The following is a 24,080-nucleotide window of genomic DNA, read 5'->3' as shown; positions in this document are numbered from 1 at the left end:
CAACAAGAAGGCTTGTGCTAGAAGAAAACTGTTTATTTTTTTAAACAGAACTGTTTTTCAACCCTTGTTCCTCAGGTTTTTTTTTTTTTTTTTTGCAAAGATACAGTATTATCTGAACAACCTCTGCCTATATATATATATATATGTATATAAAATATATGTGTGTGCATATATTTATAAACTTAAACAATCCTGCAAACTTGTGTCACTCATAGTAGCCCTTCCTGCTTCATAACAGAGAAGGAAACTCCAACAAAGGGCAAAAATGCAGCTCCTCTCAACTAGAGGAACTGAACCACATCCATCTGTGGCTGGAGAGAATCCCACCAGCTCCAGCTGGGAAGCTTTGAGTGTAAATGCATCTTTTTACAGCATTTCTAGACATGGCCATTGCTAGACAGTGCTGTACTGGGACATGTGCCACCCCCTGTACCCAGCCCTTGGGGACAGCACACCAAGGACAAGGAGCAGCCATTTAACAGGTGGCAAATGGTCCTTATTCTGCAGGTGGGCTTTCTAACTCAATTAAATACCTACAGGCAGAACTGGAGACAAGGGAAAAAGGCAAGGAGATGTCTTTCTGAGAGAGGTGGCCACAGTAACACAGACCAGCTGCCCAGAGCACGTTCCTGCACATTCAAGAGTCACTGAGCAAGAAACCTCCCAGAGGAAATATTTTGTTCCATCTGAGAGCTCCTCCCTGCCTTTGAGGAAAAACAGTAACACAAACTGGTTGACAAAAAGTAGAGGCAGAGGTCCAAGGTGGCAAGGCTAGGTGACAACACTTGCAGTGTTAGCTACGATAGCTATCGTTATCATCAAAATAAGAATCACAATCTGAATCATTATCAATCATAAGGTTGTCTTCATCAAGGTCATCATCATCATCATCATAGTCTTCCTGCCACTGTGGATCATACTCCTCATCTTCAACCTCCTTGCCACCTTCATCTGTGTTGGGGGAGTCACACAGGAGGATGCGCTTTTGCCTGTTGAGAAGGAGAGCATAAAATCAGAGCCTCTGCTGTGAGCATCAGCTGGGACCCAGCCCCTCAACACCCTCCTGTCATTGCCTCAGCCTCCCCAGCCAAAGACACTCAAGGGAGTCCAGGGAGAGCAACTTCCATAACTGAGTCTGCCAGTGACGGAGCTTTCTTGATCATAGCTGCATAAAAGCAGAGGTTTTGCTTGTTTCCCTACACCACTATGTCACTTAAATTGCTACCTCAGAGGGAAACCACAAAACCACAAAACAGGATGCAAGTAATCAGTGTTTGTCATTCACTCTTTTGTACGTCAGTGAGCACCTGAGAAAACTCTGCTCACCTTCCCCTGTTACCCCACGAAGAAAACTCACCCTGTACATGCAAGGGCTGAAGCAGGCACATTTGCAAGTTTCAACTTTCTCTGAGCAGCATCTCCTGAAGTCTGGAGCCCAACATGGAAATCCTGTTAGCAGGAAAGAACAGCCAAAAGAGACAGAAACACTATGTAATTCGGGGTGTATTTTGTGCTACAAACCCCTACCCTGCACACACACAACCCTGAGTCCATCCCCTCAGCTGATCAAGCCCTTTAGTTTGCCCACAGTCAAATTAGACCAGAGCAAGACAAGCCACAAACAGCCACGTGGCCTTCACCTGTGTGGAGTGCCAGAGAATTGCAAAGAGACGCTCCTTGATCTGCCGCACCAACTCCAAACCCGTGTGGAAGTGCACTGCTTTCAGGAGCTGAAGAGAAGTGGCCAGGTCCTGGTACTGCAGCAGGGTTTCCTCTGCAATTCAAGGCCAACAAAGTCATGCTGCATCCCACACTCTTGAGTAGAGACCAAGTCCTTGGCTCTGGTTATTAAGCCAGCCATAGCTGCTTAGATCTCCTGTGCAAATCCCTCTTTCAGAACAGAATGTGTTGCTCATTACTGCATCAATCTCCACTGGCAGCCAAACTCCTCAGAAATGACATCAAGAAGGCAAGGACTGGACTGGGAGAAGTGAGGCCAGCTGGATGTTGGTATATATACCCCACTACCGAGCTGCTGCTCTTTGACTACAGCTAGAAATGCCAGTCACAACTTCAAGGAGGCTGCAGGACTTACCCAGAAGGATCTGCAGAGAATTAGTGAGCAGCTCCAGGCTCTCAGTCTGCTGTTCCACAACATCCATGCTCTCAGTGTCCTGGTTATAGTAGCTGTACACACAGCAGTAGGCCAGCACCTGGAAAAGTACAGATAATTTTGTTAAGCACCCTCTTTCAGCTTCAGAGTGGGCAAGAAGGGAGCAGCATCAATCCCCTCCAGACCTCATTATTATCAGTGGCCTCTGGCCTGTGGCCATAGCCCAGTGACCCATTATGACAAGTGACAGCAGTGCCAGGCTAACTCCAGCTACTGGCAGGATTGGAAATGAATGTGCTATTATTTTATATAGAAGTCTAAAATAACTGATTTTTCCCACCTGCAAACCATCACAAGAACACAGACAGTAAATGCATAACAAGTGTGACCAACCAGCAGGCAAAGAGTCAAACCCATCAACACAAAAGTGGCAGTGAACAAAGAGAATGGAGCCCAAAGAAGAGCAGGCATGGTGCTGTACAGCACCAAGAGCCCACAACAAAGGCATTTCAACAAGTGGCAAACTGCAGTTATGAATTAATGACCCCTGAAGCCATATAGGCACCCAGCAGGGAATGAGATCACTGTTTCCATTTAAATAAATGAGCCAGAAAACTCAGTAGCAGCAGCAGCAACAAGCAGCAGTGATATGTACCCCAGAAAACTCAGAGGTTACCACATTGAGAAGACAAAATAGGGTCAGGCATCCTTGTCCCACATGCCTCTCTCAAAATCAAGCCTGCCTGCAAAACCAAGGTGTATATACAAAGCCAGCACTGCAAAGAAAATTCCCACCTGCCAATGTTTCAGGACAGAGCAGGCATTGCAGATCTAAGGTGTCACAGGCTTACTGCACACACACAGTGGCTGCACCACAAATCCTTTTTAATGTGGCTATGAGGACATGCAGTGGGTAACTCACTGCTTCCAAAATGTCCATAGTTCATGAAATGAAGTTAAGAAAAGAAAATCCTAACACGAGTATCAAGAGGAACTTCCTGACTGCAACACAGCATCAGGAGAGCTTTCAAAGTACCTTCACTGGGGCATTTCTAATAGGAATGGACCAAACCCAGTGGATGAAAACCCTAAATATTGACTTTGTGTTGATTCCATGGTGTCAACTTGAGCTGAGTTCCAAATCCTATGACCTTACTGTCAGGAACACTGCAAACAGAGCTCAACTCAGACTCAAAGCAAGGAAGGGCAGACATGAGCTCTTCTCCTGTCCTGATGCTACTCCTCCCCTCAAGCTTTCTCTGTCTCCTCTTTTTTGGAGAAGAACAAGGTTGGCGTCTCCTCACACCAGCAGAATTAAGTCTAAACCTCAACAAGACTACATTATCCAGCCTTACCTTCCGTGCCTGTTCTAGTACTTTGCAGGCATCAAGAACAAAGGTCAAGTTCCTAATTTTTGGCTTCTCTCTGATGGAAGAAATGCTGTTCCTCAGACTTACAGCAAACTCCTGCAAAAACCAAAGGAGGGGGAGCAAAAAGTCAATGTCACTGTCAAGCTCCACAAGATTGAAAAAACAGCACCTTCCACACAAATAATTGGTAAGCATTCTGAAGTGCCATCCCAGAGGATGCAGGCAGCAGAAGAGCATTTAATGCATCCAACTATGACATTTCTGCTGTGCCATCACTTCAACCTTTTACAGCACCTCAGCTCTGAGCACAGCTCAGCCTTCAGTCATCATTGCTTGCAACTCCTGCACCACTCTGAGCCCCTCAACACCACAAGTCAGGTGCTCAGTTTCCACAACAGACTGAAAGAAAGAAAGCAGCCAAGGACTGCTCCTTAATGTCAGAGCCAGGGCAAAATGATAATCCAGTGATCCCAGCCTGGATGTGAAGCCTGTTTCCAAGCAGAGAAGGCACTGACACAACAGAAAGTGCCCTGCTCACCAGGGCTGAGCAGCAGTCAGCATCTGCAAAGGATGGAGGAGGCCTTACCCTTGCATGGTGATGAAAGGTGCATCTCTCATTGTAATCCTGGAAACGCTTCTCCTGCCAAGCTGCTTTACTCACCTGAAAGGAAAGGTACAGGAACTTGTAGCAATTTCCCTTGAGTACCAGGCTCCCTGGAAATGCCAGTATTACTGGCAAATTCACAAAGTCCAGAGTAAAGGGCCCAAGTGGAGATCCTTACCATCTTTGAGAGGTTACAGGTGTCTCTGAACACAAGCATGAACCAAGGAGATACAGCAAACCACTCACCATAGCAGAGCAGTTGTAATAATCCTTGTGATTCGGCCTCCAGGGCTTGAGGCAGCGCCAGCAGAAGCCATGATTGCACTTTGCACATGTCATACTGCAGAAGGACAATGGCAATCAGTCCTGACAGCCACTTGCAGACAGTTCCTGACAGTGCTCCCCTACACCACAGTCAGGGACTGTGCCACCCAGTCACAACCACAGTAACAAACAAAATTGTATACTCACTGCAGGCACCCCTCATTTTTCTCTATCTGAGCCTGGCAGTTTGGGCAGTGCTTTGAAATGAGCTTAGCCAGGTGTTTGCTTTGGGCTTCACTTGTCATTCCCTCATAGTATCCATCATCATCCACCCACCGAGACATGTGGCTGCAGCTGGCAGGATAATGGGCCTGAGAGATAGAGAAAGACAGTCAACCACACAAAAGCAGAAGGGTGTGTGCCAAACCTAAGACAGTACAGCTGTGGTCCAGCTCAGCCTCACCTCTGGGAAGTTGCAGTTGAAGCAGGATATCCAGGAGCACTTGGAACAGGCTGCTCCATAACCAAGTCCATCCTTAAGGAGGATCTGATCACAGCCCTGAGGGTTGGTGCACCATGTCAGGTTGGAGCAACACTCAACATAGCATCTGAGGAGGGCTTTTTCATACTGTAATGGGAAGCCAGGAAAGAGATTTAAACCTGAGAAGCTCCATGGTTAGGCCTTAAAAGCAGTGTCTGGTGCTCTGGGCTATGCATCCCACCAAACTGCTCACAATAAAACAGCACTCAATCAGTTTGCCCTTCCATTCCTTTTGTGTTCATTTTTCTATTCTCACCATGCCATATCTGGAAGCTGTTGCATTTCATAGAATTGCTGAGGTTGGAAGGCTTTTCTGGAAATAAAACCTAGTTCAACCTCTCCAGCTTAAAGCAGGATTGCTCAGGACTGTGTCCAGTTGGATTTTGAATACACTAATGCACAGAGACTACAAACCTCTCTGCCCAAACTGGTACCATGTCTCACTACCCTCACTATTGGAAAAAAAAATCCCAACCCAAACAAACAGTTTTATTATATTTAAATATAATTCCAGCATTAGATCTTCATACAATAATCTAGTTATTTTGAGCTCAGGATTGGACCAGAGACCTCCACAGATTACTGCAACCCAAAATATTTTATGACTGTATGTGTGACTCTGCATCAGACATTAACACTCCAGCCACACCACTTACTGATCAAAAGGAAAACATAACATTTCAGTGAGAGCATCAGAGCAACTTGTTAAAATTAGCTGCTATTTATGTCAACCTGCAATAATTATTTCTTTTTATAAAACAGTCACAGCAGCAGGCTACTAAATCCTGCTTTCAGACAGGTGTGACGATGGGATTTGCAAAGGCAGTAAGGACTGACTGTCCAGATATATGCATTAATTCTCCAAACACTTTCTATAAAAAACAAGCCAAAAGATACAACTGTCAAACAACAGAGCAGTGGAAAAGAGACTGTTCTGCCCAGCAGTTAACAAAAAGAGTCTGTCATGTGACAGCTACAGCTCTGCCATTAGGTGGGGAAGGCATTCAGCCCTAAAAACTAAAAGAACAGAAAAAGTAGCTTCTCCTTTAGAACAAGCATCTACTGCTGTAGCCCGATGACAAAGCAGCAAGGCAAGCAGAGCTCAGAAAGCCTGGTTCAGATAAGTCTGTAGATTCACACAGACTCAGAGTGAAAATTAAGTCTGATGTGGTAATTCCTGCCATCTTCACAAAAACCTGAACTGCTCAAAGCCAGAGAACAATGGAAGAGAAAGGACAGAGGGGTCACTGATGCAGCAGTAAAATGAAATTGCTTGTGTTTTCATTTGGCCTTGATATTATTATTATTGTTGTTATTGTTACTACTATTATTATTTAATTGCTTCCAGCACACCTATAGAGGATACTTGTCATGAGCTGCTACCATGGCTCTCATCTAGTCCTGAACTAATGATGTCCCTAAAATGTTGCTTGCTAGAGACATATTTAGAGGAAACACCATTGTGTTCTTTTGTTGACGTTATGCTTTCCTGAACAGCTGGTATTGACCATAATCAGAGAAAACAGAGAAAATCTGGCTGGCCACCATTATCACACTGCCAGTCTTGGTAACAGGAAGGGGAAAAGCAGCAACAAAATTATCTGACAGTGCTGACCAAAACGTGACAGAGCTTGGACAGGCAGCAGCCACCCCTCCTGCTTCACCTTGGCTATGATCTCCTCGGAGGACACGATGGAGTAGATGAAGGCTGTGGTGGGCTGAGCACGGCACTCGGATATTGGACAGGTGCAGTTGACAGCCATGTTCTGCTCAATGCGAGTCGTGAGATACTCCCTCCAACAGGGCTGGCAGGGCACAAGAGCAGAGATCAGACCTAAGCAGGGCTGTGGGACCCTGGAAGCCCTCCCCACCCAGCAGAGGGTGCACAAAACCCCACAGACCACAGGTAAGTACCCTGAAGCACAAAAGTGGGAATGCACAAACCAGGGAGTGAAGGATCACTACAAAAAAAGTGAGCTGAGAAAAAAGAATGCATAAGCTCTGAAAAATCCCCTGATAACACCTTCAGACAAAGAAGAGCTGCTCCAAGTAGACAGCAGCAATTCCCTGTCAAGTAGCAGGAACCAAAGGCCCCAGGACCTTCACCTTGCAACAGTAGTGCATGCAGCAAAGGGTTGGTGGCTTCTCAGTGGGGCACAGCTGGTTCACACAGACTGGGCAGTGGGTTCCAGGACTTGGGGGAGGCTGGACATCCTGCACTTGCAGCCCTGAGGAGATGAGCAGGGCCTCACGGTTCTCCACATAGCACTGGATCAGGAAATCCACATTCCACCTACAGTGCATGAGGAGGTGCCGAGCAACATCATCTGGTATGCTCAGAGTATCCTGGACCTGCTGTACTGTCTGGTTCATGAGCAGCTTTGCCTCCTCTGGACTGAGCGTGTGCCCCATTGGCACCTGCAGCATTGCCATGAGATATTCTTCCACGCTGTCTGTGCCAGGATTCCGCCTGACATGGAGAAACGTGCCATGTTCACACAGGGTGGAGATGCACACCCTTCCACGCCTGGTGACATGCACCCTTACCAGTGCAGGCTGTCTCTGCTGTCCTCCTCCAGAGACGCCTGGGCTGGCCTGCACTGGAAAGTCATCTGTGCTTGGCCACCAAGAGGTGTTGTAGATTCAGCAGAGATGTATTCCAGGACATGAGGCCTCCCCTCCTGGCGGCGCAGATAGCCCTGGTTCAGCAGGTGCAGGATGCAGGACAGCACGTCCACGCTGTGGCAGCAGAAGCTCAGGAACCGCACCCCTGGGCCCAGCTGGCCCTTCTGACAGGCATCGATCACCTAGGGCAGCAAGGGAGCCCCAGTGCAGTGGCTGCAGCCCCCACGCAGCCCCTGTGCCCCCTGTGGCCCTGCACCCCCGTACCCTGAACACCAGGTTGTCGATGTGCAGCTGCTTCTCCACCTTGAGGACGCGGCTGATGAGGCAGCACAGGACGTTCCTCTTCCTCTCCAGGGCGCTCACCTCGGCCCTCTCTGTCCGCAGGTAGCGCTGCTGGGGCAGCAGCCTCAGCTGGCGGCCGCAGCTCTGGGCCAGGACGGCCTGGTTCAGCCGCAGTGCACCTGCAGCCAGCCCCAAGCCAGGCTCAGCCAAGCTGGAGCTGGGCCCTGAAGGAGCCCCAGGACACACGTGTGGCTGGGGACCCAGGCCGGGCCTCCTGCGGCTGCCTGCACCGCTGCCACCCCAGCCCTGGCCCCCACATGTGGCCCCAAGCCACAGCCACACACACGGGCCCTGGCCCTGGCCCAAGCCCACACAGGGACCCAGACCCACCCACACTGACCCAGGCCCCCTGCACGGCCCCGAGCCCACCCCACACACCACCCCCAGCCCTGCACTGGCCTCAGGCCCCACCCTGACAGACACACCTGTGCCCCAAGCACCAACACGTGGACCCAGCCCCTCACCAGCCCTACCAGCTCCTGCACCCTAAGCTCAGCACCCCCTCGGGGTTCAGCCCCTGCCCTGGGTGCCCCAGCCCTGCACTCACCCCCTGGAGTGCAGCTCCCCACCAGCACGCCCTGGCCGTGGGTCAGTGGGGTCAGCGCGTGGTGCACCAGGTCAGCAGGGAGCCCCGTAGCCTGCAGCAGGGCCTCCACAGCCACCTCCTGCAGCACGGGGTGGGAGGGCAATGCCCAAGAGTCACGGGCCACAGGCCCTGCCTAAGAACAGGGTCCTGTGCCCCAAACACCGCTGCAGACCCCACCAGAAGGGAAGGGGGGACACGGCCCTGCCACGCCCCAGCCTCCACCGCCTCCCTGGCCCCACCGTGGCTCCAGCCCCTACCTGGGCGCTGTTGAAGCACAGCAGGATGTACATCTGCAGCGTGGACACGTGCAGGATGCAGTCTCCAAACTGCAGCTCGGCGTGGCCCAGCCACGTCCACTGCAGCCGACGGGGCTTCGTGCACTCCCAGCCCAGCTGGCTCTGGCCTGCCGGGGACAATGTCAGGGACAGGGACGGGGACCAGCCCTGCCAGGCACTCCCAGCCCACCACCCCTTCTGCCTGGGCTGCCCTCCAGGGTCTGGGCACACCCCCGGGCACAGCACTCACTCTGCCGGCAGAAGTCAGCAAACTCATCCAGTGGGGAGCTCAGCACTGCCGGGAAAAACCTCCCAGGGTTATCCATGTAACAGAGCGGGGAAACGGGCCAGCAGCGTGGGGACAGGGCCAGCACCTTCACCTCTGGCACGTCTGCCACTGCAGCTGGTCCCAGCACCTGGGCACGAGGGCCACGAGGGCAGCTCAAGTCAGGCTCCGGGATCCCGCCAGGAAAACCGGCAGCCTCCGGCCTCCCCACGCCCCCACCCCTCTCACCTCGTCCGGGCCCGTGTCCAGCTCCAGCAGCCGCTTGTCCTGCTCCTGCAGCTGGAAGAGGCAGAACTGCCGCTGGAGCTCCTCCGACTCGGCCAAGTTGCTCAGCATATCTTGGGGAAAGCGGCTGGGGAAGCACAGCCCGATCTGCTCCACGATGCCTCCTTCCAGCCAAGATGGCCCTTGTGTCAGGAGCCGGTCCCCCAGGTAGTGCCTGCCATGGCAGCTCCAGTCAGGGCTGGGCCTGAGCCCTGTGGCCATCAGCCACCCACCAGGAGACAGCCACAGGTCCGAGCCCCATGGCACACGGGCCTGGCAGCACACATGTGTCCCCTCCCTGTCCCCAGCAGGGAATGTGATTCCAAACACTGGCAGCTCCCATGGGCCCTCCACACCCCATGATGCCGTAAAAGCAAAGCAGGGGCAGCACTGCCACAGCAGGCCAAGCTCTCCCAGCACAGCAGGCCACGCTGCAGCAGGCCCCTGCTTCTGGGGAGACACAGCAGCCTCACCTGTAGAAGTGTTCAAAGGTGTGGGCAAACTCCAGGCCACTGAAGACAACAAAGGGCTCCAGGAACTGCTGCAGCCGCTCCAGAGGCCCCGTGCTGCCCGCAGCCCTGCGCAGCTCCTGGATCTGCACGTCAAGGTAGCGGGCAAACTGCTCGCTCACCTGCAAGGGACAGGGCAGGCTGCAGACAGGACTCACCGGCTGCCCACAGCGCTGGGCTCTGTGGCTCAGGGGGGAACAGGACACCACCCACCCAGAGCCTGTCCCAGTGCCGCGGGCCAGGGCAGCTCCCCAGCCCCTGCCCGGCCACGGCACCGGGGCCGCGCTGCCTCCACTCACGTGCAGGGCAGTCAGGAAGGAGAGCTGCAGCAAAGCCCCTGCAAAGCCCTGGCCCAGGGCCAGCACGAAGGCGGCCTGCTGCCCGAAGAGCTCCTCCGTGGCCCCGCGCAGCCGCCGGTACAGCCGGCAGTAGCGCTCCGCAAGGTCCGGCGCCTGCCCCGCCGCCTCCAGGAACCGCTGCACCTGCGGGAGCGGCGCAGGGCTGAGCCCAGCAGGATGTGCCCTCGGACATCCCCAGCCTGCCCTGCCAACACCAGCTGCCTGCTCCCGCCACTCGGGGCCCTGCTGCTGCCCAGGGGCTGTGGGGGCACTGGGAGACACAGCAGCAGCCCAGCAGGAAATAACAGCCCGACACCGGGCCTGGCTCTGGCCTGGCTCACACTCGAGCCATGCCAGGGTGCCAAGCACAGCAGGGCTGTCCCCACATCGCTCCAGGCTCTGTGGAGGCCAGGTACAGCCCTGTGCCTTCCTCATGCTCCCAGGACACTGCCAGACCCCATTCCCTGCTCCAGCCACACAGGGAAGCTCCCACACCCCTCCCAGTCAGCCCTCCAAGCTCTACCTGCTGCTGCACCACACCACGCCAGCACTGCGAGATTCCCCACAGGCCTCTCGACTTCTCCACCACCACCTTTGCAGTCCTGGCCGGCACCTCCTTGTTCCTCCCCTGCTTCCCACCTGCCAAGGGTGACCCTCAGGCTCAGCGTGGCTCCGTGGGCAGGCCCCGCACACTGACCTGCCACAGCAGGGATGAGGGGCTGCTGGGGAGGCCTGGCCACTGCTGGGGCATGGCCACAAGCCTTCCCAGGCTCAGGAGCCTCTGTGCCATAGGATGCTCCCCAGAGGAGCCCCATGGCACAGCCTGGCACTCCGGAGCAGCCCCAGGGCAGGGCAGCCCCTGGCTCACCAGCTGCTCTGCTCTCCTCTGGCTCGGGGCCGCCGGGCTCCACGTGCACCAGGAGCTGGGTCAGGCGCCGCACGCAGGATCCAAAGGCAGCCCCGCGTCCCGAGGCACGGCGGGGCAGCTCCACGCTCTCCAGGTACTCACCCAGCAGCCAGGCCAGGGGACTGACACCATCGGGGTCTGCGAGGCCAACCAGGCTCTCAGCCAGGTGCCTCTGCCTGGGGCACGGCCCGGCTGGCTCCCGGAGAGCGCAGGTACCTGGGCTGGTGATGCTCTGCACCAAGGGGTTCACCAGGGCCTCCCAGAACGTCCTGCCCAGAGCCCGAGCTGCCTCGTCGTCGGGAAGGAAGCGGTTGGCAAAGCCCTGCTCGTGCTGCAGCGCCCGGTTCAGTCTGCAAGGGACGGGGCAGCTCTCGGTGCCAAGGGCTGGGGAACTCCCATGGCAAAGCAGAGCGCAGTGGTGGCTCCCTGCTCTGTCCTTTGCCAAGGCACAATGGCTCCCTGGCCCCACTGGCCCCAGCAGCCAGGGAGAGCCCTTTGCTGTCCCCAGGGCCTGCCCCCCAATGGCCCTTGGGGCCCTCACAGCTCCTGCCAAATGGGGGCTGTGCAGTGCATGTGGCCACGAGATCCTGGACATGCCAGCCCCTGGGGGGACCAGCATCCTGCTCCGGGGGGTTGGCCCAGCTGAAACCCAGATGACCCCAAGGTGGCCCCGGCCAGGAAGGACCACTGGTGGCCAGGACAAAGCAAGGGCCCCTCCCATCCAGGTGGCACAGCCAAATGCTCCTTTCCCAGCCCTGCAGTCCCCTCACAGGTTGCCAGCCATGTCCCCCCCGGGCCCTGGGACACCAGGGATGCCATGGCACAGCCAGGACACCGCTCACCTGGCAAAGAGCTGCAGCAGCCGCCCCCGGTCTCGGCAGATCTCCTGGCTCCAGGCGTGAGCCCGAGCGGTGCAGGAGAGGAACGTCCGCCGGCACAGCTGCTCCCTGAAGATGGGCCAGAAGGTGGGCTTGGGACCCAGCACCTCGATGCCACGCACACGTGTGTCAATGCCACCCTACGGGACACAGGGACCCTCGGTTCCTCGGCTGGGCCCCAGCGCCCCACGCTGCCAGGCCCAGCCCCTGCTCCCCCACCTGCTGGCACCGCTTCACCCGGATCTGGATGACGGGCCAGAAGCGGCTCATGTTCTCCAGCAGGATCACTCTGCTGTCCGAGGGCAGGATGGTCACCTGCAGGGAGGCACCGAGCCCTCAGCGTGACAGCAGCACAAGGAGGCTCCCACAGAGCAGCTCCTGCCATTCACCCCTCCCCAAGGGCACCTCCCCACTCCCACGGGGACTCACCGCGTTGAGCTCCGTCCTGATGCTGGCAGGGCTGTCCCCGCCCAGCACCACCACCCTCGATGGCATATAGCTGGAGTCCTCGCTGGCCACCAGCATGCTCAGCTCCCTGCAGCACAGCAAACACGGGGCTGCCCGCTGCCCAGCCATCCCCGCCTCCCTGCCCCAGCCCTGAGGCCACCACGCCCTGCCGGCCTCCTCCTGCTGTCCCCAGGACAGGGGACACTGTGGCAGGGCTGGCACACATGCCCAAAGCCCTCTCCTCCACACACAGCCCTGCGGCCCAGCCCCACCTGATCACCACTCCACACTGCATGTGCACAGTGATGAAGTGGGAGCCGGTGCTGCCGTTCGACTCCCAGTAGGTCCTGGGGTTCCTGTCCGTGAGCTTGCTGGCCTGGTGCGAGTTGGAAGAGACCTGCACCTTCTCCCAGCACTTGTCCTCCTTCACCTCCATGCTGGAGCCTGTGGGCAGAGCTCATGGAGCTTCCAGCCACCAAGACTGGGGTCAGCACCCCCTGCCTGCACTCACCTTGGCACAGGTTGTGCAGGAAGACATCAAAGAAGGGGATGCTGATGGGCTGGTGGCTCCAGCGGTGCTCCTCAATCTGGCCCAGGACCAGCTGTGGCATGGGGCAAGGCTCTTACCAGGAGCCCCAGGCCCTCCTCCCCTCAGCCCCCGCGGGGCTGTGCCAGGCAGGGAGCACAAGGCGTCCCTCAGCAGCAGGGACAGCCTGATTCCCCAGACCCAAATCCCCAGGCAGCCGTGCCTCCCAGCCCACCTGGATGCAGCCAGCCAAGATGCTGCTCGTCAGCTTCTTGTAGAGGCTGGCGTACTTCTCACACTCTGCCACCAGCTGCAGCAGGGCCGGCGCCAGCGACGGGACCGTGCTGTGCTTTTCCAGGGCTTTGGACAGAGCCTCGTGGGTGCCCACGTGGCACATCACCACTACACAGTCCTTGCTGGCACTGCCCAGGCGGTGCAGGAAGCCAACGACCTCCTGCAGCACCTACTGAGACGCAGCCGTGAGCAGACGGGCACTGCTGGCAACTCCTGGGGCCCCCACAGCCAGAGCTGCAGCTCCATTCCCCTCATCCCAATCCCACCAGCACCCACCAGAGCCTGGCCAGGCACAGCCAGACTGGGCACGTGGCCACCGGGACACGGACACGGCCAGGACAGCCACTCCCCACCTCCCAGTGCCTCGGACACGAGGCCAGGCTGCCACCAGCAGGGCCCTGCTTGCCTGGCCAGCACAGCCACCCTGCCTGCCATGATCCTGGGGCCCCCTCACCTCCCAGCTGCTGCTGTGGGTGATCAGAAAGGACACGCAGGGCTCCACACACTCATGCCAGGGCAGCACATCCTCCTGGTAATTGTCCAGGAACTTGTTCAGGATCCTGGGTGACACAGGGGGCCTGCTCAGGCCAGGCCACAGGGACAGCAGTGCTGCAGGCAGCCCTGCTTCCCTGCCCCACCTGGAAGGCACCTCTCAGGGACTGGGAACCAAGGCTGCCCTGGCCCCTAGCACACCCCACCAGCACCCAGGCATGTCCTCTGCTGCCTCTGCATGTCCCCACCAGCACCAGGCACAGCTGCTGTGGCCCCACGTGGCCCTGTGCCCCAGGACACACCAACTGGCACCTGCCTACGTGCTGGGGTGAGCCTGCCTCCAGTGAAGAACACCCCACCAGGACCCACAAACATGCACCAGGTCTCCCCAGTGTGACTCCCAGCACTCACACACCTCATGAGGGGGTCCCAGACCCCCCCAGTCACCCTGCACCCACCTGAGGATGCTCAGGCTCACGGCCTTCTCTGTCCCCAGCAGCTCCAAGCTGCGCAGCAGCAGCCTGAAGCAGCTGTGGTCCTGCAGCAGCTGGGCCACCTGGCCAGAGGGAGCAGGGCCTTGGCTGCAGAGCTGCCGCTCCAGGGCCACCACCACCTCCTTGGACAGCACGCCGTCGTCCAGGCCACCCAGCAGCATCTGCACGCCCTTGGGGTCCAGCAGGAGCTCTGTGCCTGCCGTGACAAGGACAGTGAGCCCAGCCCAGGCACTCCCCTCGGGGTGCTCTGCCCTGTCGGGCCGGGCAGCCCTGCCTGTGGCACGGGCAGGGTGGGCAGCACGGTACCTGCTGCCTCCGGGCCCAGGGGCAGCCCGTGCTCTGCCAGCCGATTGATGGCGCTGAGGGCCAGCACTGCCTGGGGGCAGCCGCTGCTCTGCCCGGCCCTCCAGCAGCTCTGCAGCACCGCCAGCAGACCGCAGCTGGCCAGCTGCTCCGCCAGGCCCTGGTGCCCGTCCATCAGCATGTTCACCACCAGCAGCCCGTTCTGCACCCCTGAGGAGCCCCTGCAGGGACACAGCCGTGCCACTCTCCTCTGCCAGGCACAGAGCCTCCCCTGCACCCACCCTGCCCGCCCTGCCCGTCCTTCCCCCTGCACATTCCCCCCAGCCTCAGCCGCTCTCCACGCTCTGCCCCTACCCTGGGACCCTCTGCATGGTGCTCAGGGCAGCAGGGATGCTACTCAGCAGGCTGGCACAGCCCTTGCTGGAGGCAGAGCCGATGCTGGCAAAGATCTCCCGCATCATCTGCGCGTCGCCGTGGTTCCAGGGCAAGCTCTTCCCGCCGGCGCCTCCCGGCTCAGCGTCCGCAGCTCCCACCAGCACCTTCAGGGCCTGCGAGGAGAGAGCAGCGTGCAGGGCAGTGGCCCCTCCACCCCGCCGGGGCAGCCCGCGCTCCCCGCCCGGCCCGGCCCGGCCCGGCACTCACCGCCAGCCCGGCCTGCTGCACCAGGGCCGAGCAGCCGTGCTGCTGCATGCAGCCCAGCACGGCCCGCACGCCGCCCTCCGTGGCAAAGGGCACGCGCCACTCGTAGCTCGGGGCCAGCAGCACGGCCAGCAGCCGCAGCGTCACCGCCACCAGCGCCTTCTCCGACACCTCCGTGCTCAGCAGCTCCACTGACACCTGCACCAGCTTCTCCCTGCGTGCGACAGGACACCTCAGCACAGCTCCTTGGGCCCCGACAGCCACCTCCTTCCTGCCCGCGCTGCAGCTGGGACAGCCCTGCCAATGAGCCTGCCTGGGACAAAGGGACACAAAATCCACCTTTCCTCTCGCACACGCCACCCTTCACGCTCCCGCTGCCACCTCCCGCTCTTCCAGCCCAGCACCGTCCCCCAGCCTGCCCACAGGGCCCTCCCCAGGCAGCAGGAGGGGTGTGCAGCACCCCAGCACTCACCCAGCGCTCCCGATGCCCAGCCCGCCCTGGGCTGTGCCGACTTGCTGCTCCGACCTGGGCTCCTCCTGCAGCATCTTCAGGATGTGCTTGAGCCCAGCTAAGCGCAGCCCCACCGCCGAGCTGCTGCTCTGGATCACCTCCACCACAGCTGCAACCTTGGCCAGCGAGCCGCTCTCGCTCAGCCCCTCGCAGCTGCCCAGCGCTGGCCGGAGGGACGGAGGCGTCAGGGCATCAGTGACACCTCCAGCAGCTCCAGGGTGCCACACAGCCACAGACCCAGCGCCCACAGGCACCCCCACTTCAGGCAGCCCTGCCTGCATGGCCCCGTGCCCTGCCCAGAGCCTTCCCTGTGGAGGCAGCAGTGCCGCTGCCAGCACCGTGCCTGTGCCCAGCGTGTGGCAGGACATTACCTTGGCTCTGCTCCTCCGTCACCTCTGGCAGGAACAGCCCTTCCCTCTCCAAGAGCTCGCTGAACAGCTGGGAATCCGACTTCACTGCCACACCGCGGCCTTGGGGCGGCCCTGGGGCTGCAGAAAGGTCTCCCTCCGCTGCCTTGGCCATCGTGCCTTCAGGGTCTGTGCTCCTGTCACCCTCCGAGGACTCTGGGGTGCTCCCTCCACCATCCTGCTCTGCCCCCCTCCCCAGGAAGTGTCTGGCGTAGACACGGGAGCCACGCAGGTCACGCAGAGAGCTGCCCTGGCACCGCTTCTCCAGGACCTGCAGCACCTTCTGGGCCAGCTCCGCAGGCACCGACAGCTGCACCAGGGCTTCTTCATCCACCTCCGACAGCCACACCCAGGGGACAAGTTAATCTCGGGCTCCACATGCACCCCATGGCCCTTGTGGTGGCCACTGCCACCACGGACAGAAAGGCTGCACTGCCAGAGGTGCCCAGGGCCACTCCCCACTGCCACCCTCCCCTGCCTGTCCCCGGCCCAACTCCCACCAGCCCACACCTCCCACCCGTGCTCACCACCCAACTGCAACTGGCAGAATGACCCCACGGCCTTGCCACGCCTGCCCAAACCTTGCTGGACAGTCACTCTTCCAGTCTGGGCACACTGCCTTTGCTCTCATCAACACTCACTGCTCTGCTGGGCCGAGCTCTCCGAGCTTTTGCCATCCCCACTCACCCTCCCATTTCTGCCCCGTTCAGGCTGTCCCTGCACAGCTCACACCTGCCATCTCCTCCCTAATGTTCCCTTTGCTCCTCCCTCCCATTTCCCTGCTGCAGGCACTGGCCCCTACCTGCTCTCCCTGGTGCTCCTGGATGAGACAGGTGATCTCTTTCTGCTCCTGTGCTTCCAGCTTCCTCACAAAGAAGAGCAGCTCCCACCACTCGGCACGGCTCAGTGTGTCTGCAGCCCTGGGCAGCCGCTGCCCCAGGTAAGGCAGGGAGTACAGCCCCCCCAAGGGCTGGCACAGGAATGGCTGTGGAACTGCAGGGAGCAGAGCAAGGAAGGGCACTGTCAGCTCTGCCAGCTCCCCCATCCTCTGCTGCACACCCCACATTCCAATTCATATTCTAAGTGGGATATCTTGCCTGGAAAGAGTTACACACAGAAGTAAAACAGAGCTCCTGCTTCTCCCAAAATCAAAATGACCATGAAAAGGAGAAATCTAACTAAATTTCTTTTAACTTAGACACTGCACACTGACATGAAGTCAAGGCTTTAAATACAAGAGGTAGAAGCCATTTAAGAAACCATCTTTTCAACTGGCAATAAGAATAGTTTCAAAGTGTGCAATTAGTTGCTGATCTCATCAACATTCTCTCTTGCAGCCAGTAAATCCACACCACTCTACACAAAAGATATTCTAGAAGGCCACAGCTGTGATAAAAGAGTTACTTTAATAGGTCTCCCTAGCTAGAATCATGTCATATGCTGAACATGAAAGGGGTACTTGAAGTCTGGATTCTGCTTTTCATTTTCTCCCAGTACAAGGGCAATGTTAAATGTTCTAGGAGATGCTGCAGATGTCTTACAAAAACAGTTCTTTAATACTTTAACAACTTGTTAAAAGCTCAACAGTATGAAGTTAAACAAATTGTTGCTATGTTCATGCTTTTAAAAATCCTTATCACTTACTTAAGGGGACTTGAGTGCCCCCAAACAGCTTCATCTCAGAGAAATTCTAAGATTTTCTCGGGGAAATTCTAAGAATTTCTCAGAGAAATTCATGTTTTGGCAGTTTGGTCAGTTAATTCAAACACAAAATTTTGACAGTTGCAGTTTAAATCAAATTTTATGCTCTTTATATCATTACTTTCATTATACATCTTGACAGAAGTCTAGGGTTCAAAAATACTCCATTAAATCACAAGCCATACAATTCCTTAACTAGCTTTACATGGTCACACAAACTAACAGTGCTTTCTGAACCCAGCCTGCTACTTGCTGTGTGTTTGGCCACGTAAAAGCTCACCACTCCTATCCCACAGGATAATCAGAAAGGAAGAGATGATATGCACACGCATCACAATCTCACCTGTGCCTTGGCTGAAGCTCTTTCTCACACTGTATTCCTCTTCCTGAGCAGCAGGATCTTCCCACTGGTCCCCAAAGCCAATAATCTCCAGAATGTGCCAACGCACCCAGTAGGTCCGACCCGTTGACTGCCGTAAAACCTGGGGGTGAAACAAATCCAGACATTCACATCTGCTCACTTCTTCTATCCTCTTGCTACATTTGTCCTCCCATTTCCCAAAGAAGTAGAAGACCACACAATTTTTGTACAGATTTCAGCACTCACATTGTCCAGTTTTGAAGCATACCATCTTTACTAACTTCTTGCCTTGGTTACACCTGGATCTTTATTTTTAAAAAAACACTAACTTTGCCAACAACTACTACAAATCTCAGCAGCAGAGGCATGAGTGCATCCAGTTAATCACACCTGCTCCAAAAGTGCCAAGCTGCAGGTGCCTTGGGAAAAGCAGACAAAGGGCATAACCAACACTACCTCGAAGAGCTGTATATAAAGTATGCAGAACTGGTGGATGAAAATCTGGGCATGACCTGGCAATGTGCACTCAAGAGCTAACCATATCCTGGGCTGCATCAGAAGCAGTGTGGCCAGCAGGTGAAGAGAGGTAATTCTGCCCCTCTGCCCTGCTCTGGTGAGACCCCACCTGGAGAACTGCATCCAACTCTGAAGACCAGTACATGGACCTGTTGGAGCAGGTAAAGAGGAAGGCCACAAAAACAGTAAGATGGATGGAACACCTCTGCTATGAGGAAGCGCTGAGAGAGTTTGGGTTTTTCAGCCTGGGGAAAAGAAGGCTCCAAGGAAACCTTACAGTGGCCTTTCAATACTTAGAGGGGCTTGTAAGAAAGATGGGGACAGGCTTTTTTAGTAAGGCCTGTTTTAGAGGCTAAGAAATCTTAGTGGCACAACCCATACAAAAGCAGACTAGCCTTCCATGCAATGCAACCACCCAGCTCTGAAAGGTGAGTGTTTTGCTAGGACAGATGCAGACAGTGATACACAATAAGCCACGGCTATTGTTCAACTTCCTGCACAGAAAGGCATCATTAGGAATCCAGCAGTCACCCCGGTCACTCCCCTCTGCCATTCCAGCCAGAAGAAGTCTCCCCATGACCTACCTGTACTGTGTGCATGTTATTCGTGCTCTGGAGAAACTCGCCTTCCTCCCCAGCTCTAATGTCACCACAGTCCTCCAGCAGGCGCACCCGCATGCCACGCACCAGGTTTGCCCGCAAGTACTCCGTGTAGTCACTGCTGTCTGCGAAGTCTGATGCAGTCAGGAAGGTACAGCCCTGCTTTTTCTGAGGATCAGGATTTGAAGGCAACACAGGCTTTTGGACAGCAGCGCTGGCCGGGGTCTTGTGCTGGAAGATGGAGCGGGCAGGGCGAGGCCGCGGGGCCCGCTGGCACAGCGGCTCTGCCTTGTGCCTGTGGCTCCAGCCCATCACGTGCACCAGCTCCGAGATGAGGTTTGCCATGGCCATGCTGAACTCAAACTCCTGCTTCACACGGCTCCTCTCCTCAGGGACGGGGCTGGGCACAGCACAGCCCTGCTGCTCCTCTCCCTGCTCCACACCACTGCTCAGCTTGTCCAGCAGAGAAGTCACGCACAGGTAGCGCTTCACCAGCACAAACAGCTGCTTCCCAGGGATCTGCAACAAGCACAGCTCTCACACTCAGCCTGCACAGCACCTCCAGCCCCCAGCTCTCTCTCAGCCACCAGCTCATTCCCAGGCCGGCTCCCGGGAGAGCTCCGGAGCAGCTGGCAGCAGCAGAGACCTCTCAGCCCACCCTCCCCTCCCTGCTGGCAGGCCGGGCTCTGCAGCTGCCTCTGCACCGCCGCCAGCCCCTCACCAGGCCCAGGCCCTGAGCCAGCTCTGCCAACAGCCAGTCCTGCTCACCTGCCCACCTTCAAGCCCCCTCTTGTCCCGGGCCAGCCCTGGCCCCCCACTCCCAGCCCTGCTGGCCCCTCGTGCCCCAGGGCTGTGGCTCTGGCACCACCTGCGGGAGGTGAATCCCCTCGAAGGACAGGCAGTGCTCTGCAGAGGACGTGATCTCAGCAAACAGCTCCAGCAAGGTGCAGCGGCTGTCAAAGTCCATGTGCTGCTCAATGCCATCCTGCTGGCTCAGGGACAGCAGCACATGGCACCAGATTCCTGCAACAACAACAACAAAAACTCTTCAGGCCCCAGAAAGACAACCCTCACCCCACCTCCCTGTGACACACAGAGCTGCAGGGAAGGAACAGCTTTGCTGCTCAGTGTCACCTGATCCACCTTCTGTCCCTTCCTCTGGACTGGCAACATTTTGCTCCATGGTGTATTTTTTCTACCCCTAAACCTGAGAGATTCTCACAAAGCAGCAGCCCCAAATAACTGATTCCAGAACAGGATCCCAGGGAAGAAGAGAAGTCAAGTTTTAACCTGAATCAGCCCCTCATCTGCCCCACTTCAGAGCTGCATGAACTCGGGCACTAGGACAGGGAAAGCCAGATCTCCTGTGGGATACACCACAACCAGCAACCTTGCAGGTGCACCCAAAACTCATCAGGCAATTCCAAGCCATGACAGCTCCTCTTTAATGAGGACCAGCCTCTATCCAGGGCCTGAGGAAAGGCTCCCTGCCAAGAATAGGCCAGAGACTTTCCAACTGACAGCTTGGAGCAGAGTCACCCCACACTCTGCCAATCTCCTTGGCCTAAGTCCTCCTAAGAGTTAATCAGCATCCCAGCTCAGAAACCTGGCAGTGAAAAGAGTTTCAAACTCCAAGAGCAGTCCAGACAACTGCAGCCACGGAAGTCTGGAAGATCCTGACTGATTTTCCCCTTTTGCCAAGAAGCCCCGAGCCATGCTGCTTCCCAGGCACCCCTCCCAAAGGCCTGGCACCCCTCAGTGCCCAGCACCCCTGAGTGGCACCGAGCAGGAGCAGCCCCCACCTGCGTCCTGAGCGCCCAGAGCGCGCAGCATCTCGCCGGCACCGCGGCGGATCCGCTCCTCCCGGTGGCACAGCATGGCCGTCAGCAGCTCCAGGGCTCCCGCCTCCCTGAAGGCGCCCGCCAGGGAGCCGATGCCGGCGTAGGCGCCCAGCACGCGCACCGTGCCCAGGACGGAGCACGCGGGGGTCCCGGCCTCGGCCAGCTGCCGCCCGGCTCGCCGCACCAGGCTCCTGACGTCGGCCTTCATCTCCAGCAGCGAGGCTTCGTCCAGCGCGGCTTCGTCCCGCGGGACGGCCGCGGAGCAGGGACCGGCCGCCTTCTCCTGCCTCGGCCCCTCCGGCCTCCTCTGGCCCAGCAGCGCCGGGCAGCTGGCGCGCACCTCTTCTGCAGACATCCACAGGGAGATGCTCTCGGCCCTGCTCTCGGCAGGGCAGGCGCTGCTGCCTCCCGCCGCTCTCTCTTCCGAGCCGAGGACGCTCCACCGCACCAGGTATTCCGGCCGCTCGTCGCGGCCTCGCCGCTGCCGCAGCAGCTTCTCTGGGCGGGCCTGCAGTGTGGGCCCCAGCTGCACAAGCAGGGTGCCATGGTGCTGCTCATTCACCATGGCAGCAGGTGTGTCTGCGGAGACAGAGGGGAAGCAGGGTCAAGCTTTTATTTCTGAGCTGCACGCTGGGGAAAGTGTGAGCCAGCGCTGACAGCAGAAGTGGCACAGCTTTTGATCCTGAGATCCTACAGCCAGGATAAAGCTCTGAAGGAAAACCCACTCTGCAGAGGCTCACACTCCCCTTCCAAGAAAATAAGATGGTTTGTCATAAACAAAACCAGTTCCAAGCGTTACTGGCACACATAGAAGGAGGTTCTCTTCAATAAGGAAACTAACCCAGAACATGAAGGCAAAATAGGCCCTGTTCTAAGACAGCAAATAATGACGAGAGATTTTAGTCCTGTTCACATCCCTACCACTGTCCACAACACGCCCCTCACAAGTTGCTGCTTTTGCACTTCTCCCTCTTCCTATTTACCATTTATAATTGTTCAGAGTGTGAATTTACCTAGAGCTCACGGTATTCTCACCGTGCACAGGGACCTTCACATCACCAGCCCTGAAGAAAATAATGAGCAGTTTCTCAGATCTAGTTCACACACATCAGATAAGGTTCACTACCCGAAAGTCTCTCAGGGTTTCCTCCTTGCCCTCTTCTCAGAATTCCTTGCCTTTACAATGTTTCATCAAAGGACAAATTCCACAGAACTAAAAGTTTTCTACTCTCAGTTACCTGACTGTTGTGCATCTTGGGACCACACAGAACACACAGTGCTTCTCTGCTTTCACCCATGCAAAAAGCAGCATGGAAATAATTTGGTGCCCAAGACCGAGTGCCAGCAACCAGCAAGCCAGCTGCAGACACAACCAGGGACCGAGTTCCCAAAGGATTGCAGAGCAGGCTGGCAGGGAGGAGCTCAGCCAGGTGGCACTGGGAAACGCTCCTGCCCCTCACACACACTGGCAAGAGAAGCAGTGAAGCAAGATACCAGAAAAACAATCTGTGTTTAACCAAAGAAGATATTAACCATCAAAGACTATGACAGGCACATTAAAATCATTTTCCAGGTGCAGAGAGAAGCAGCCCGAACTCCCAGGACACACACGCTTACCTTCGACTGTGCTGCCTTCCTTGGAATCTGCAGCATGCCAGACGGGAATCTTCTTGCAGCCTCTGTAATAAAAACACCAACTTGTTCTCCCGTGCTTTGTCACAGTGCTTAGATGCCCCACCACAGGGAGCCGACTCACCGCCGAGGCCGGAGGAAGGAAGCGGCCCTGGAGGCGCCGCTCCGACCCGGCCCGCGCCCCGGAGCGGCCCCGGCGCCACCGGGAGCCGCCGGAAACAGCGCGCAGCTTCCGCGCCCCCTACGGGAGGCGGCGAGGGACACGGGAGTGGCGGGAGCTGCGCCTTCCGCCGTGTCCCCGCCGTCCCTCAGAATCCCAGGATGGGTCAGGTTGGAAGAGACCGCCGTGGGTCATCTGCTCCAGCCTCCCTGCTCAAACAAGGTCATCCCAGAGCACTTGACACAGGGTTGCATCCAGATGGTTCTTGACTGTCCCCAGTGAGGGAGACCCCACAGCCCCTCTGGGCAATCTGTCCCGGTGCTCGGGCACCGCACAGGGAGGTTCTTCCTCATGTTCAGTGGAACCTCCTGAGCCTCAGCTCCTGCCCGCTGCCTCCTGTCCCACTGCCATTGAGCAGAGCCTGGTCCGTGCCCCGGCCCCTCCCTGCAGGCCCTGGCAGACATGGATGAGGTTCCTCTCGGTGTCTCCGAGCAGGCCCAGCTCCCCCAAACTCTCCTCAGAGCTGAGGTGCTCCGGTCCCTCCATCATCTCTGGCACTCTCTGCTGGACCCACTCCAGGAGCTCCACGTCTCTCTTGTCCTGAGGATCCCAGAACTGGGCACAGCACTCCAGAGTGGCCTCACCAGGGGTGAGCAGAGGGGCAGGATCACCTCCCTGACCTGCAGGCACTGCAGCTCCTAATGCAGCCCGGGATTCCATTGGGAATGTGCCACAAGAGCACTGCTGGCTGCCCCACAGGCTCCCTCAGGACAGCTCGTGCCTCCCAAAGTCGTTCCAGGCCTGAGCTGGCCCCTGAACCTGTCTGGGGCCGTGGGTCCCAAAGCTGCTGTTCCCCACACCAGGAACAGCGGTGAGCGGTGGAAAAAGGTGAAAATATCTTCTGATTTCCCTGGCTAATGTCAGAAATGGAAGTTGCAAGCTGAAGAAGGCATCTGCTAGAGCGAGCTGCTTTTTGGTAAGGTGGTAACGCTGTGCTGTGTGTTGGCACCATTGCTCTGGTGATCAGTTGTCTTCATCAAGGGCTGTGGCAGCATGGGCGGCAGGAAGGCTAAAAGCATGTCATGTCAGCACTAATATTATTACTGCAAATGCACCGTTAATCAAGAATTACAGTGCAGCAGTGCCAGCCTCTGGCCCTGGGGTGGTTCCAGCCCTGCACCCACCCTCCATCCACCCTGCTGGCTTCAGTGACAGCTGCGCTGGCTCCAGGCAGGTTTGGGGCTCTGAGACTGCC

At 57.1% G+C, this 24,080-nt stretch overlaps 1 protein-coding gene across 2 annotated transcripts; it reads right to left on the bottom strand.

The window, feature by feature from the left end:
- Positions 1-18: 18 nt before the first annotated feature.
- Positions 19-22,886, bottom strand: LOC135297594 (cullin-9-like). 2 transcript variants are annotated; one of them, XM_064415317.1, is made up of 42 exons: positions 22,790-22,860; positions 22,651-22,712; positions 20,995-21,612; positions 20,061-20,215; positions 19,178-19,711; positions 18,060-18,198; positions 16,818-17,008; positions 15,980-16,349; positions 15,570-15,771; positions 15,101-15,311; positions 14,813-15,006; positions 14,462-14,679; positions 14,120-14,351; positions 13,624-13,729; positions 13,111-13,338; positions 12,861-12,951; positions 12,622-12,793; positions 12,332-12,437; positions 12,122-12,217; positions 11,867-12,042; positions 11,241-11,374; positions 10,986-11,162; positions 10,641-10,756; positions 10,079-10,261; positions 9,744-9,901; positions 9,235-9,445; positions 8,971-9,136; positions 8,703-8,848; positions 8,407-8,524; positions 7,782-7,978; positions 7,440-7,699; positions 6,999-7,362; positions 6,557-6,697; positions 4,815-4,979; positions 4,559-4,722; positions 4,334-4,427; positions 4,070-4,144; positions 3,469-3,579; positions 2,096-2,213; positions 1,641-1,774; positions 1,358-1,449; positions 19-989 (listed from the first exon to the last, which is right to left on the bottom strand). In XM_064415317.1, the coding sequence occupies exons 3-42, from the start codon at positions 21,596-21,598 to the stop codon at positions 794-796; spliced, it is 7,545 nt and encodes a 2,514-aa protein (XP_064271387.1). In that variant the 5' UTR covers positions 21,599-21,612; positions 22,651-22,712; positions 22,790-22,860; the 3' UTR covers positions 19-793. The 2 variants fall into 2 exon arrangements, with proteins under 2 accessions (XP_064271387.1, XP_064271388.1); XM_064415318.1 differs by having other exon boundaries at positions 22,651-22,886.
- Positions 22,887-24,080: the final 1,194 nt, after the last annotated feature.

Source organism: Passer domesticus, chromosome 3, assembly GCF_036417665.1.
Source record: "Passer domesticus isolate bPasDom1 chromosome 3, bPasDom1.hap1, whole genome shotgun sequence".
Lineage (NCBI taxonomy): Eukaryota > Metazoa > Chordata > Aves > Passeriformes > Passeridae > Passer > Passer domesticus.
This window is presented reverse-complemented; position numbering and strand designations above follow the sequence as displayed.

Excerpts from the sequence above, each read along its gene's own strand:
- LOC135297594 (XM_064415318.1), bottom strand. The coding sequence starts at position 21,598 with ATGGTGAATGAGCAGCACCATGGCACCCTGCTTGTGCAGCTGGGGCCC. Across the intron at positions 7,979-8,406 it reads GGGGAGCTGCACTCCAGGGG|GTGCACTGCGGCTGAACCAG; the intron begins GTGAGTGCAGGG and ends GGCTGGCTGCAG. Across the intron at positions 4,723-4,814 it reads TCAACTGCAACTTCCCAGAG|GCCCATTATCCTGCCAGCTG; the intron begins GTGAGGCTGAGC and ends TCTATCTCTCAG.